Source organism: Dermacentor variabilis, chromosome 6 (genome assembly GCF_050947875.1).
Source record: "Dermacentor variabilis isolate Ectoservices chromosome 6, ASM5094787v1, whole genome shotgun sequence".
In the NCBI taxonomy this organism is placed as follows: Eukaryota; Metazoa; Arthropoda; class Arachnida; order Ixodida; family Ixodidae; genus Dermacentor; species Dermacentor variabilis.
In genome coordinates, this window is record NC_134573.1 from 196,136,851 (window position 1) to 196,151,916 (window position 15,066).

Sequence of the window (15,066 nt, forward strand, 5' to 3'; positions counted from 1 at the left end):
AATGGATGAACCATCCATCGACCCTGACCCCGATACCGACGCTTGTGTTTTCTCTGTTTCTCAGCTGCAACACGTTGCCGACGAGCAATACCGTGATGCCACTTTGCGCGCCATCATTGATGGCTTGGAATCTTCGCCTTCTGATTCGTCCCTTCACCTGTTTGTTCTCCAAAATGGTGTATTATACTGCCACAATGTATGCCCCAACAGTCCTGCCCTACTCCTCGTCATTCCTAAGCACCTCGAGTCAGCTGTTCTGCAAGAACTTCACGATTTACCAACGGCAGGTCACCTTGGCGTCTCCCGCACCTACGACCAGATTCGCCGACGTTTCTTTGCCATGCCAGACATGCTTGCCAGGCCTTGCCCGCTTCGTCCGAAAATACATTGCGGCATGTGAAAAATACCAGCGCCGAAAAACACTATCGATGCTCCCTGTCGGGTGCCTTCAACCGCTCGACATTCCTTCGGAGCCATTCTTTCGTGTTGGCTTGGACTTACTTGGCCCTTTCTCTTTATCCATGCCTGGCAACAAGTGGGTCACTGTGGCGACATATTACGCCACGCGCAACGCCATCACCAGAGCGCTTCCAACAAGCTGCGCCACAGATGACGCCGATTTTGTTTTACGCTAGGTGATTCTGCAGCATGGTGCTCCAAACCAACTGCTCACACACCCTGGTCAGACATTTCTTTCTCAAGTCATCGCCGGCGTCCTGCAGTCCTGCTCCACCAAGTACAAGCTGACTATGTCTTACCATCCACAGACCTATGATCTCACTGAGCGTCTGAATCGTACCCTAACAGACATGCTTGCAAAGTACGCCTCATTGGACCATACTGATTGGGACCTTGCCCTACCCTGTGTCACTTTTGCATATAATTCTTCACGTCACGACACTGCTGGTTATTCCCCGTTCTTTCTGCTGTTCGGCCAAGAACCCAAATTGCCACTGGATGCATCCCTTCCATCCGCCGCAACAGAGACCAGTGAGTATGCACTTGACGCCACTACCAGGGCAGCCCAAGCACGCAAAATTGCCCGCACTCGCCTCCTGACCTCTCAAGAGATGCAACGGCACTTGTACGATCGCCAACACAGAGACTTCCACTTATCGCCTGGATCTCTTGTACTCCTGTAGTCCCTGACTCGTCACGTTGGCCTGTCAGAAAAACTCCTTTCTCGGTACACAGGCCCATATCGAGTGCTGCGGGCCGTGACTCCAGTTACCTATGAAATCACCCCAGTCAGCACCAGTGCCTCATCTGCCCCAAATTCCACTGACGTTGCGCATGTTGCATGCCTCAAGCCATATTACTCTCCTGTTATCACCAATATTTAGATGCCCCGGGACGATGCTTCTGCCGCCGGGGGTAATGATACATGCATATTGCGTGTTTCTTGTGGCCGATGCACTCGGGTGTCCCGACGAAGATGACGAACACTCTCTGGCTCTCGAGCTGTCGGCTGAACTGGCCAGCGCTGCAGTTATCCTTTGTAAAAATGCTGCTTTGTAAATAGTCTCCAGTCTTAATCATTCGTTCGCGTAAAAATACCATAAGGCAGCAAACAGTCACAGCATAGGGGAAATTTCTTTGTTTTTAATTGAATTAAAAAACTGATATGTGTGTGTGTGTGTGTGTGTGTGTGTGTGTGTGTGTGTGTGTGTGTGTGTGTGTGTGTGTGTGTGTGTGTGTGTGTGTGTGTGTGTGTGTGTGTGTGTGTGTGTGTGTGTGTGTGTGTCCTTATATGGGTGATACCACTTGAACCTTCCATATAATGTTTGGTCATTTGAATAAGGAGCCACCATATAATGCACCACACCACCATAATTCCCCTAAGGGAGTTTTGGCTGCAATGGCTCCGAATATCATTTTAGATTCTAGTTGAGAGATGTGTCACAATATTTTAGCTACAAACTTTGCAGCAAGAAAAGCTGCAATTGGTAGCAAACACTTGTTTGTGGTAGCTACAGTGCCCTTGAATGGAACTGTGTGTGGTCTGTAGCTGTATTCGCGATTCCTGTTAGAGCTTAAAAAAAATAACGATGTGCTGCCATTAACCTGCTTTGATAAGATGTGTCGATATTAAGCTGTTTCTTTGTGTTTATATCTATCTCTGCAGGAAGACTTACATTCATCGCTTCATGGTGAAGAATACTATAGAGGAACGCATTGTTGACTTCTTAAAATCATCGCAGACGTCTCGGAGCTGTTTAGAGGACCATGCAAAAGTGACCATTGATGACCTAAAGAATCTGTTCAAGTGAACCTAATGCTTTCAGTCTGCAAACTTTGCCTATTTCATTTTCATTACACAGCGACATGCAAAGACCTTCAGTGTTTTCTGGATTTTAATGTATTGTTCACAAGTCTCTGGAGGGCTTCATCTCTCGAAGGTGTCCAAAGGGACGATTTTCTTCACACTCGAAACCACTGCTTGTCAGAACATATGTTGATCGTCCGAGCCTCTTCAGTCAGCAGATATTGTAAGCTGTCTTCTAAATATCCACCTTACAATTTAAGGCCACCAACACCATCATTCATGGAGCACCCTCTTAAGTTTGCAAGTCAGGCCGTGTAAATGTCTGTGTTCATGCACTTTTTGACTTGCAGGCCTGGTCACACTGAGCTGACTAGACGCCGACGCCAACGATTGGCCGGCTAGTCGGCAGGTCATGTTGCTGAGAGGCATGTTTCCATAGATGGATGTGTTCAGATTAGGACAGACTAAAGGGGGCCCCGATTATTTTTAGTTTTCAGCAAAACTATTATGTGGGGTTGGAAAATGTCTCTGTAGAAAGAAATGAACCTTTGTCTTGCGAAGCTTACTACCATCTTCGTGAAAAAAAGTCCTAGTTCACTAAAGGTGGAAGAGAGTGTTTTAATGACTTTCAGATTTTGCAAATTTTAAGGCCAATCATTCTAAAATTAATGCACTGTACCCCAAAAAATTTTTTTTGCAAATATGAACTTCTAGTACTATTTACTCACACCCATAGTATGTTCTTAAAAAAATTTCCTACATTTGTTTTTGAGCAACAGCCTCTGGCTTACCCCAAAAGCAGGGTTTCCTTTGGGCCATTTTAGCTAAGGCCATAAAGCTGAAAATATTTCTGATAAATTTTGCATGGTTTCTTGCAAACTAAAATAAAAGTGTGCAGCTACACCACCTATTTATTTAGTTACAAAATTCCAAAATGCCAAATTTGTAAAAAAAAAAATTGCAAAAATTGCTGCATTTTAGAGACGTTTAAAAATATGATCACTGATTTCTATGAAAATTTTCCAGAAAAGCCACCCAGGACTGTTAAATCTATTACCGCAAAATTGTGTCGCATTACTTTATTTTAAGTGAGAAAATTGAGCCTATCTTAAGACCCATGTAGGGACATCCCAATGATGTGTCTTATTCTAATAATGCAATAAATATCACATTCATATTGAATTCTGAATTTATTCTTTTTGTAGTAGTAAAAAAAAAGTGACTCAGATTGCTTTTTTTTTTGCCTCTTTTTCACCGTGAAATGAGTTGAGCTACAGTTTTCAGGGGCTCCTGCATCTGTGTTCCTACTACGGTACATTGAGGTGGCAAGCACGTTAGGACACATGCAGCAGTTTTTCAAGACTGGTCGCATTGATCTCTAATTATATCTGCTGCATCAAGACGGCAAGTTGGGCCAGTTGGTTGGGATTCATAGTAAGGTTCGTTACAGCGCAACACAAGACAAGGACAAAAGAAGGTATAAAACGACGGCACGGCGCTGACTCTCAAATAATATTTCATTGAAGACATGTCTAATATATATTTATATATATATATATAGGTGCCAGCTAATAACCATGACATGCACAAGACACAGAGATGCATCGAGGCAATTGTGACAAACTGACGCATAGTCAAAATTGAAATAGGTAACGCAATTCCTTGTCTCATGAAGAGTGAGAGATGGTTCGCTGATGCATGCTTTGTCCCTAATCTTTATATTGTAAGCCTCGGTGATTTCCCTTGTCAATTTGCTCATGTGTTTAAAAATTACACTGGTTTTTCTAAATTCGGGGCGACAACCGCACGACTTGCAATGCTCCGGGAGATGAAGTGGCGCAACCCCTTGAAGAGATAGCTCATGCTCCCTAGGTCGAACATTCACACATTGCTTCGTTTGTCCCACATACTCTCTACCACAAGATAATGGAATGGCATACACAACCTGCTTAGCACAAGCGATGAAGCTGTTCACATATTTGACAGTGCCTTTTTCCTTCACTTGCTTATCCTTCAGCAAATTATCAAGTAACGGGCATATGCGACCTGTCTTATGTTTCGCAGAAAATTGAACATCAATGCTGTACCTTGAACCAACGTTCCTAAGCCCATGCGCTAGCTTGTGCACATACGGTACTACTGCTCATACGGTACATACGGTACTACTATGGTACTAATGGATCAACTATTGTTAAGCACACAAGATTCCTCTAGTTGATCCTTTCCGGATAGCCAATTTGGATAATGTGTGCAAGTGCCTGGAAGACAGTTCGTTGAACATTTGGTGTGCCTTCAGCGTAGATGTGGAAAACTTATATTACTCCCTTCCACATGCAAGGTTATGAAATGTGTTAAAGACTGCATAGTGCGTGACAATGATGAAGAAGCCTTCATCAATGGTTTCGGTATCTTAGTAGAAGCCTTTCTTGAACTTCTTTCCTTTTCCTTGAGATCTACCTTTGTTTGATGGAGAGGGGGTCTGTATATACAAAAATCGGGGTTATGCATTAACTCGTGCGTAGCTCCTATCATCAGTGTCATTTTTCTAGGTTATAGGTATTGATAGGCAACTAGAGGGTAGCCTTGCTAAGCTTTCCAATAGGGTTTTTCGCTATGTTGATGATTTCATTATATTTTTTACCAGTGACATTCACGCCGAGGGTGTTGATGAAATTTTAACATTATTCAGGCAGCACGGCATGGGCTTTGATGTTACTTTCGAAGTCCCTAAGGACCATCAACTCAGTTTCTAGGCCCGAGATTAATCTTTGGTAAAAATTATGTGTGTTGGATATATGATCCCAGGTTGGTTAAGCCCATTTTGAACTATAAATCCGGTCATTCTAAAGTAGTGAAGCGGGCTATAACGAAGACAATCCTAAATTCTGCATTAAAGAAGTCATGTTTTCACGTCGAAGGCTGCTTTTTCTGATCAGGTAGATTGTTTACTGGATGCTGGTTACCCCGAAGTGATTATTTCATCTGTGAATGAAAGTATGGTTCGTGGCGTCAAGAGTATAAATGACCAAGGTACAAAACTAAATCAGAATAAAAAGAAAAAAACACAGTATACCGTATGTACACAAGTTAGCGCATGGGCTTAAGAACGTTGGTTCAAGGTACAGCATTGATGTTCATTTTTCTGCGAAACATAATATAGGTTGCATATGCCCGTTAGTTGATAATTTGCTGAAGGATAAGCAAGTGAAGGAAAAATGCACTGTCAAATATGTGAACAAGTACATCACTTGTGCTAAGGAGGTTGTGTATGCCATTCCATTATCTTGTGGCAGAGAGTATGTGGGACAAATGAAGCGATGTGTGAATGTTCGACTTAGGGAGCATGAGCTATCTCTTCAAGGGGTTGCACCACTTCATCTCCCGGAGCATTGCAAGTCGTGCGGTTGTCGCCCCGAATTTAGAAAAACAAGTGTAATTTTTTAACACGCGAGCCAATTGACAAGGGAAATCACCGAGGCTTACAATCGAAATATTAGGGACAAAGCATGTATCAGCGAACCGTCTATCACTCTTCATGACAAGGGACTGCGTTACCTATTTCAATTTTGATTATGCGTCAGTTTGTCACAATTGCCTCGATGCATCTCTGTGTCTCGTGCATGTCATGGTTATCAACTGGCACCTATATGTATGTTAGACATATCTTCAATAAAATATCACTTTGAGAGGCAGCGCCGTGTCGTCATTTTATACCTTCTTTTGTCCTTGTCTTGTATCAAAACTGCAAGTTGGGCCAGTTGGTTGGGATTCTTTTGTCCCTGTCTTGTGTTGCGCTGTAACGAACCTTATTATTATATCTGCTATCTGAGATGCACTACGTAGACAGCAGCAGCACACAAAATGTCACAGGTGTGAGCGGCACACGCAGCACAGTCACACAGAATGTAAGCTGGAGGAGCGACTGCATGGGAGCCCCATTGTTGGCACCACGCACTACAGGCTCTTTGCAGTGGAATTTTCTGTGCGTCAATTTAATGCGATAGCATTTAGGGGCCCAAGTCACAGAAAGCAACGTCTGTAAGAGAGCAATCATAGCAAACGACCCATCCCGGTCCACACAGGTCCTCCACTTGATGCATAGGTGTTACTGAACTAATTGAATTTCTCAAAGTAAAATGCATAGAAAATTTGTAAGGTATGACTTACATACAACCTACAGACATGGTAACATCGGATTGTAATTTGAGTATACAAGAAAACATAATATTGGTACGCAGAAACTCGCATTACCCCTTTTCCAGCTGAAAAAAAAAAGCACAGAAAGTTCCCCTCCGTGCATAGCGTTCGCTGCCAGTGTTTCCAGAAAAACATTATGGGTACTGTTGCGTTTCGCCTGCGACACGTGGTTTTGCCGGCGCGACTGCGGCGGGGCGGCAGACATTTTGGCCCGATCGTCGTCGCCGCAACGCTCATCGGCAGGTGTTTCCAGGCGCGACTGCGGCGATGCGACCGCAAAGGATCACCCTCTCATTCCAGTCATTGTGCCCGAACCAGGCGATGCGAAAGCAGGGATCATCATCTCATTACAGTCATTGTGCCCGACCGGCAGCGCTACGACAGGGTGCTACGAGATTGTGCTCGACATGGTGCTACGGCAGCGCTACGACAGGGTGCTACGAGATCGTGCTCGACATGGTGCTACGGCAGCGCTACGACAGTGTGCGTCACCATTAGCCCATTGTACATTCACGTGCTCGTCTTTTGAGGGGTTCCTTCTTGCCCTCAACTGCGAGAGTATAAAAACAGCTGCCCCCGGACGCCAAAAAGAGGGCTCCGATTTCTTCTGTTGAGTAAAGTGCTCTCCCGTCTCTCTACTTCGGTCAACCTGACCGCCAACTCTTTGCGATGTTAAAATAAACAAGTTGTTTTGTTGTTACCAGTCGACTCATGCTTTGCCGGGACCTTCGGATGCTTCCAGTTGTACCCCAGGCCGCCAGGCCAACGCTACCCTTGGGGCTTGCGACCCAGGTACAACCACGGGCGTCAGCGCCGAGTTCCCAACAGATCGTACCAGCGGTGCGATCCAAACATCTGGTTGGCAGCGGTGAGATCGCCTCCGACTTCAAACAACTGTCTGCCAGCGGTGAGATCGCGACAACGGAGGCCAGCAGCGAAAAGATGCAGTTGACTGTATGCTGAGCAGCTCATCGACGATCCGGGAGCAGTGCAACGAGCCCTGTGTGATGACTGGTTGCCTGCAGCGGAACGACTGCGCTGGACTCTTGGCTGCGAGGTTTGGTGAGTGCGGGACTTTCTTCTTCTGAGCTTTGCCAGGCTTTTTGTTAGTGTCAGAAACAGAGCTGGTAATTGTGGTTGTCGTTGCTGCCGGGTTAGTTTGCGGCAAGACAATAGTAAGCAGTAGAGAAAGCAGCATTCAGAGCAGCCATGGATTTGAAGTCGTTGCGCAAACCGAAATTGTTGGAGCTTGCAAGAGAGTTGGGTCTGGATGTCTCAGACAAACTAAGAAAACCTGAACTGCTAAAGGCTATTCTTGAGTTAGAGGCTGAGGATGACGAGCTGTCGGAATGCCTTGAGACTATTGAGGAGAGGTCAAAAAGACAGGAGCGCGAACTTAAAGAGCAAAAAGAGAAACAGGAGCGCGAACTTAAAGAGCAAAAAGAGAGACAGGAGCGCGAACTTAAAGAACAGAAAGAAAAAGAAGAGCGTGAACTTAAAGAACAGAAAGAAAAAGAAGAGCGTGAACGTAAAGAACAGAAAGAGCGAGAGCAACAAGAGAAAAAAGAAGAGCGCGAACACGCTTTGGAAATGAAGCGTCTCGAGGTAGAGATGGAACGCGCTCGTAATGGAAGTCAGGCCCACGGTGCAGGAGAACGAGTATTGTTCAAAATGACTGACCTGATGCGGCCGTTTAAGCTTGGAGAGGACATTGGTTTGTTCCTGGTTAACTTTGAGCGAACGTGCGAGAAGCAGGGGTTCTCTCGGGAAACGTGGCCACAGCGCTTGCTCACTTTGTTACCCGGCGAGGCGGCCGACGTAGTCGCTCGCTTGGATAGAGAGGAAGCAGAGGATTTCGACAAAGTAAAATCGAGTCTGCTAAAAAAGTACCGGCTGTCTGCGGAGGCGTTCCGTCGGAAGTTTCGGGAAAATGAGAAAGGCAGAAGTGAGTCATATACAGAGTTTGCGTATAGGCTTATGTCGAACATGCAGGAGTGGCTCAAAGAAGAGAAAGCGTTTGGTGACCACGATAAAGTTCTGCAGTGTTTCGGGCTAGAACAGTTTTATAGTCGGTTACCGGAGAACGTGCGATACTGGGTCTTGGATAGGCCAGACGTTTGTACGGTGGCTAAAGCCGCTGAGCTAGCCGAGGAGTTTGTGACGCGTCGGGCTCGCGGAGCTAAGGACGGTCAAAAGGGTGAATTTGGCTCGAAGTTTGAGAGGCCGAAGTTCACACCCATGAGAGCAAAGGGGAACACGCGTAGTGCGGATGCGAGTGGAAGCAGTGCGACCGAACCTAAGGAGACGGCAGCAGCCGAAGCCGAACGCAGAAAGCGGTTCGAGATGAGGCAAGCGCGCGTTTGTTATACGTGCCAGAAGCCGGGTCACTTTTCGGCGCAGTGTCCGGAAACAACACCAAAAGTTGTGTTTTTTTCAATAGGCAGCACTGACGAGAACATGAAGCTTCTCGAGCCTTACATGCGAGACCTCCTCGTGAACGGGAAAGAGTGCCGAGTGCTTCGCGATTCCGCAGCTACGATGGATGTAGTTCACCCGTCTTACGTAGAACCCCATATGTTCACGGGCGAGTGCGCATGGATCAAGCAAGCCGTGGAAGCTCATAGCGTGTGTCTGCCGGTAGCAAAAGTGCTTATTGAAGGACCTTTCGGAGCGCTTGAGACGGAGGCGGCAGTGTCATCTATGCTGCCCCCCCAGTACCCGTACCTATTTTCAAACAGGTCCGATCACCTCCTGCGCGAGAAGGGGCTTTTGTTTGGTGAAGCTAGTGTTCAGGCCTTAACCAGATCGAAGGTTCGGGAGCTCGCTGCAAAGGCGGTAGTTGCGGGGCCGACGTTATCAAACAACGAAAAAGGGTCAGAGGCGCAGCAAGCTGATATTCCGAGCACGCCCGAACTGAATAAACTTGAGTCTGTAACGTTAAAGGCGCCAGATACTGGAGAGGAAACGCCCGACGCGGGAAAGTTAGAAGAGCTATCTACTGATTTGCTCATCGCGCCTACGTCAGACGGACTTGATAGGTCGCTAAAAGTCAGCCGGACGGCTTTGATAGCCGAGCAAAAAAAGGATGGCAGCCTGGAAAACGTGCGCTGCAATGTCAAAGAAGGTATCGCCAGGAAAACTGCGCGTTTTGTGGAAAGAGGTGGAGTCCTGTACCGGAAGTATCTAGACCGCAGAGGAGTGGAGTTCGATCAGCTGATCGTGCCTCAATGCTATCGTCAGGATCTGTTGCGCTTGTCACACGGGGGTTCGTGGTCCGGACACCTTGGAGTTAAGAAAACTAAGGACCGTCTCTTGCAAGAGTACTATTGGCCAGGGTGTTTTCGGGACGCAGACCATTTCGTGAGGACATGTGACACTTGTCAGCGGGTGGGCAAACCAGGGGACAAATCGAGGGCGCCGTTGAAATTGGTACCTATCATTACGGAGCCTTTTAGACGGCTCGTTATTGATACTGTGGGACCTCTGCCGGTAACAGCCACGGGGTACAGACACTTTTTGACTGTGATCTGCCCAGCGACAAAGTTCCCTGAAGCAGTGCCGCTTAAAGAACTCAGCTCAGTTGAGATAGTTAATGCACTACTGTCCATATTTGCGCGAGTTGGTTTCCCTGCGGAAATCCAATCAGATCAGGGCACAGTGTTTACTAGCGCTTTGACGACAACTTTTCTCGAAAGGTGTGGGGTAAAGCTGTTACACAGCTCAGTGTACCACCCACAGTCGAATTCCGTTGAGAAGCTCCACTCCGTCATGAAGCGCGTGTTGAGAGCGTTGTGTTTTGAACATCGAACTGACTGGGAGCTGTGTCTGCCTGGGGTGATGTTTGCTTTAAGGACCGCGCCGCATGCGGCTACGGGGTTTTCGCCAGCTGAACTGGTGTACGGTCGCTCGCTTCGATCTCCGCTTCGCATGCTTCGAGAATCGTGGGAAGGTAGGGGCGACGACCCAGTCGTGGTGGAGTACGTGCTTAAGCTCCTCGAACGCTTAAGAAGGGCACAGGAGTTGTCAGGTGAAGCAATGACAAAGGCCCAGCAGAGGGCCAAGGTTTATTATGATCGGACAGCCAGGGCCCGTCGTTTTGAGGTTGGCGATGAGGTCATGATATTGCGCACATCGCTAAACAACAAACTAGACGTGCAGTGGGAGGGCCCAGCACGAATTGTTCAGAAACTGTCGGACGTTAACTACGTGGTAAGTCTGCCAGGAAAGCGGAAAGCACAGCAAGTTTACCACTGTAATCTGCTCAAACCTTATAGACAAAGGGAAGCAGTGGTGTGCATGATGGTAAACGTTCCTGAAGAGCTTCCGGTCGAGCTTCCGGGACTAGGCTCAGTGACGAACAGGGAAGACACCGGTCAAGTCATTAGTGACCTTATCAGTAAAGCACCGCTGTCGCCCGAGCAGAAAACCGAACTACACCAGCTATTACAAGAGTTTCAAGGTCTGTTCTCTGAGAGGCCTGGTAGGACTTCTGTACTTACTCATGATATAGAACTTACCTCCACAGAGCCAGTACGATCCAAGGCGTATCGGGTGTCACCCCGCCAGAGCGATATTATGGAGGCTGAGGTAAAGAAAATGCTACAGCTCGGTGTTATTGAGGCAGGTGAGAGTGATTATACCTCCCCTTTGATTTTAGTTGAGGTACCGGGCAAGGAACCTCGTCCTTGCGTCGACTACCGCAGGCTTAATTCCATCACTAAGGATCAAATTTATCCGATCCCTAACATCGAGGAGCGCCTTGAGAAAGTTAGTAGCGCTCAGTTTATTTCCACCCTAGATCTTGTCAGGGGTTATTGGCAGGTTCCACTTACAGAAGAGGCTAGTAGGTATGCGGCGTTCATTTCACCAATGGGAACATTCCGTCCTAAAGTGTTGAGTTTTGGTTTGAAGAACGCGCCATACTGTTTTTCAAGTCTCATGGATAAAGTGTTGCGGGGACAGCAAGAATTCGCTTTACCGTATCTAGACGACGTAGCGATATTCTCCGCATCCTGGTCTGAGCATATGGCACACTTGCGGGCAGTGCTAACCCGCCTGCGCGAAGCGGGCTTGACAGTCAAGGCTCCTAAGTGCCAGTTAGCACAGGCTGAGGTTGTCTACCTCGGTCACGTGATTGGTCAGGGTCGTCGCCGCCCCTCTGAAATAAAAGTGGCCGCTGTGCGAGACTTTCCGCAACCGCGCACCAAGACCGATATTCGGTCGTTCTTGGGTGTCGCCGGCTACTATCAGAGGTACATCCCTAGGTACTCTGATATCGCGGCTCCCCTGACGGATGCTCTAAGAAAAACAGAGCCTCAAACAGTCGTCTGGGATGAGACAAAGGAAAGAGCTTTTAGCGCCCTAAAGTGTGCCCTAACAAACCAGCCTGTGCTACGATCGCCAGACTATACAAAAGGGTTCGTTGTTCAGTGCGATGCTAGTGAGCGAGGCATGGGCGTTGTACTGTGCCAACGGGAAAATGGAGAAGTAGAACACCCCGTCCTGTATGCTAGTCGTAAGCTGTCCAGTCGTGAGCAGGCGTATAGCGCCACCGAGAAAGAGTGTGCGTGTCTCGTGTGGGCCGTTCAGAAATTGTCATGCTATCTAGCCGGCTCGAGGTTTATCATTGAGACGGATCACTGCCCTCTCCAATGGCTGCAGACCATCTCTCCCAAAAATGGCCGCCTCCTGCGCTGGAGCCTCGCTTTACAACAATATTCCTTTGAGGTGCGTTACAAAAAGGGGAGTCTCAACGGTAACGCCGATGGCTTAAGTCGAAGCCCCTAACGTAGGAATCAGCCTCAAAATTGTTTGTTACTGATGTTTTTCTTCCTGAGGCAGGATTTTTTTTAACATATTGCTTTTGTTTAGTGTTTCAAAGTGATGATATGCTTTCTAGTGCAATTTTTCAATTTGTGGACGCGTTCTGAGTGATGCTAGACTACTGTAAGGAAATAGGCAGGGGTATAAAAAGGGGAAAGAGCCTGGCAGGGCTTAGTGAGGGTTGTGCCGTGCTTGCTGACTGAGCGGTTGAGTTTCAGCGTAGTTCTAACGCTTGCCGGGAACGAGAACAAAAATGTGAACTCTCCCGAAGTCACTTTGCAGTGTCCCGTGCGAACCTGAACGAGAGAACGAGGCCTTCTCTGTGCGCTGCGCTCAAGAAACGTCGAGGGACGCCCGACTTCGGTTATGAGCATCATCGAGCGACATCCCTCCGGACAGCGGATGCAGTCCCCTGTCCATCGGGATCTCCTTCCCCCGGCGGGGCGGTCTGTTGCGTTTCGCCTGCGACACGTGGTTTTGCCGGCGCGACTGCGGCGGGGCGGCAGACATTTTGGCCCGATCGTCGTCGCCGCAACGCTCATCGGCAGGTGTTTCCAGGCGCGACTGCGGCGATGCGACCGCAAAGGATCACCCTCTCATTCCAGTCATTGTGCCCGAACCAGGCGATGCGAAAGCAGGGATCATCATCTCATTACAGTCATTGTGCCCGACCGGCAGCGCTACGACAGGGTGCTACGAGATCGTGCTCGACATGGTGCTACGGCAGCGCTACGACAGGGTGCTACGAGATCGTGCTCGACATGGTGCTACGGCAGCGCTACGACAGTGTGCGTCACCATTAGCCCATTGTACATTCACGTGCTCGTCTTTTGAGGGGTTCCTTCTTGCCCTCAACTGCGAGAGTATAAAAACAGCTGCCCCCGGACGCCAAAAAGAGGGCTCCGATTTCTTCTGTTGAGTAAAGTGCTCTCCCGTCTCTCTACTTCGGTCAACCTGACCGCCAACTCTTTGCGATGTTAAAATAAACAAGTTGTTTTGTTGTTACCAGTCGACTCATGCTTTGCCGGGACCTTCGGATGCTTCCAGTTGTACCCCAGGCCGCCAGGCCAACGCTACCCTTGGGGCTTGCGACCCAGGTACAACCACGGGCGTCAGCGCCGAGTTCCCAACAACCGATCGTACCAGCGGTGCGATCCAAACAGTACATAAGCTGCAGCTGCTAGGAAGCATGAAAAGCAGTCAGGGATCTTTGAATGCTATTGCGTTCCACTTTAAGGGTGAAGTTTAGTGTCCATTAAATTTTTCACGAGAACGATCTGAACTCTCCTGCATCAATGACGAGCTGCGGCTTGTGCTGCTCTCTGCACAGTAGTTTGCCGAGTGCAACATTGCTTAGTTGCAGCCGCGCGAGTAGCTCGATGATTTTCACCTTCAGCAGCAGTTCGTACCTTGCGAGGAGGCAATATACTGTGTACCGAAGAGTAAACACAGGTACCCAGATTACGTGGTGCACATGTCACATTCCTTGATCCGTTGCACAATATGATGCTGTTGGTGACGATGATGATGGTTTATTGGCATCCCCTTCGAAATGAGGTGTTGACGAACAGTCACATAGCCTGCTTGAGTTAACCAGGTCCAGCTACATGCAGCATGCAAATGCTGTCTGCAACTGCTACACATCGGGACACTTGGTTGAAGATAATGCAACTGCAATGTAAAATTTGCACATATCGACACAACATGGTGCGCATGTCGGATTGCGTGACAAATGGCATGATACGATGCTAATGATGATGATGGCGTATGGGCATTTCCTTCGAAACGAGACGGTGACAGTCACCCAGCCTGATTAATTTAATCAGGTATGCTATACATGTTTTAGAATACAGTAAAACCTCGTTAAACCGTACCCGTTCAAAGAGTAGTTTCGTTTTAAAAGTAGTAAAGTCAGATCCCCGAGTCAGCGGCCATTGAACATAATGTGTTTTATGTCCGCATAGTCCGTACCAGCTTATTGCATATCGGTTAACACGTAGTGTTTCCACTTTTCGTTATGCATTCACGGCGGTGCATCGTTCCCATTGGGTGGTCCGGCAGAACAACAAGCTTTAGAGATCAGAATAACAGCCTCCAAGCATCCTGTGCATTTGCACGTGAAGCCACATCAACATCATTTCAGCGCCGTGCCAAAGTGCTGTGGTGTCGTGCAAGCTAGGACTCGCGTCATGCCGAAGCTCGGATAAAAAACACCGGGTGCTCAGCATAGAAAAAAAATTGGACATCTTTTGTGCTACCGAATGTGGCACGAAGAAGTCGGCACTGGCACGCGATAGGGATCTACCATTGTCAACGGTGTGTGGCATTTGGAATGCAAAGAAGTTACTTCACTGCAGCGACCGTGAAACGATGTCGGCTACGAGGTTTGACTTTTCGCCATCGTTGCCTCTGTTGTTGCCGAAGTGTGGCCAACGAAGCAGAAGGCGACAGCACGGGCAATTCAAGCCCGACAGTGGCAGAAGCTGCGCGTTACGTACGTCAGCCTCATGTATGCAGTCGTCGCGACGAGAACAGCTCCCCGCAATGAAAAAGGCACCGCAATGCCAACGAGAAATTTGCCATGCGAGTGTTTGCCGAGAAGAGGGGGCTGGCTGAAAAGCTGGCTCTCAGCTTCAGCAACTTTGAGGCTGCTGTCATTGCTACTAGGTGGTCGCGGCATCAAACGAAAATAACATACTTTTGTCGCACGAAGTGAATAAATACTGCATGTTTTTGCCCTTTCATCGCACTCTCTCTGAGTTCTGTTTTTGACAGGTAAG

The 15,066-nt window shown here is 48.0% G+C and overlaps 2 protein-coding genes across 8 annotated transcripts in view; one reads left to right on the top strand and one right to left on the bottom strand.

The window, feature by feature from the left end:
- The window catches only part of LOC142586040 (E3 ubiquitin-protein ligase SHPRH), a 444,374-nt gene that overhangs the window by 318,217 nt on the left and 111,091 nt on the right, over window positions 1–15,066 (top strand). Inside the window, exon 24 of one of the 5 annotated variants that reach the window (XM_075697265.1) lies at window positions 2,126–3,448. The exons of the other annotated variants lie outside the window; for them this stretch is intronic. Within the exon in view, the coding sequence (XP_075553380.1) occupies window positions 2,126–2,270 (145 nt within the window). The 3' untranslated portion in view covers window positions 2,271–3,448. Of the gene's footprint in view, window positions 1–2,125; window positions 3,449–15,066 lie in introns of those variants that run through there. 5 annotated transcript variants of the gene reach the window in all.
- LOC142586043 (uncharacterized) overlaps window positions 1–15,066 on the bottom strand; it is a 95,147-nt gene that overhangs the window by 67,678 nt on the left and 12,403 nt on the right. The window lies entirely within an intron of this gene.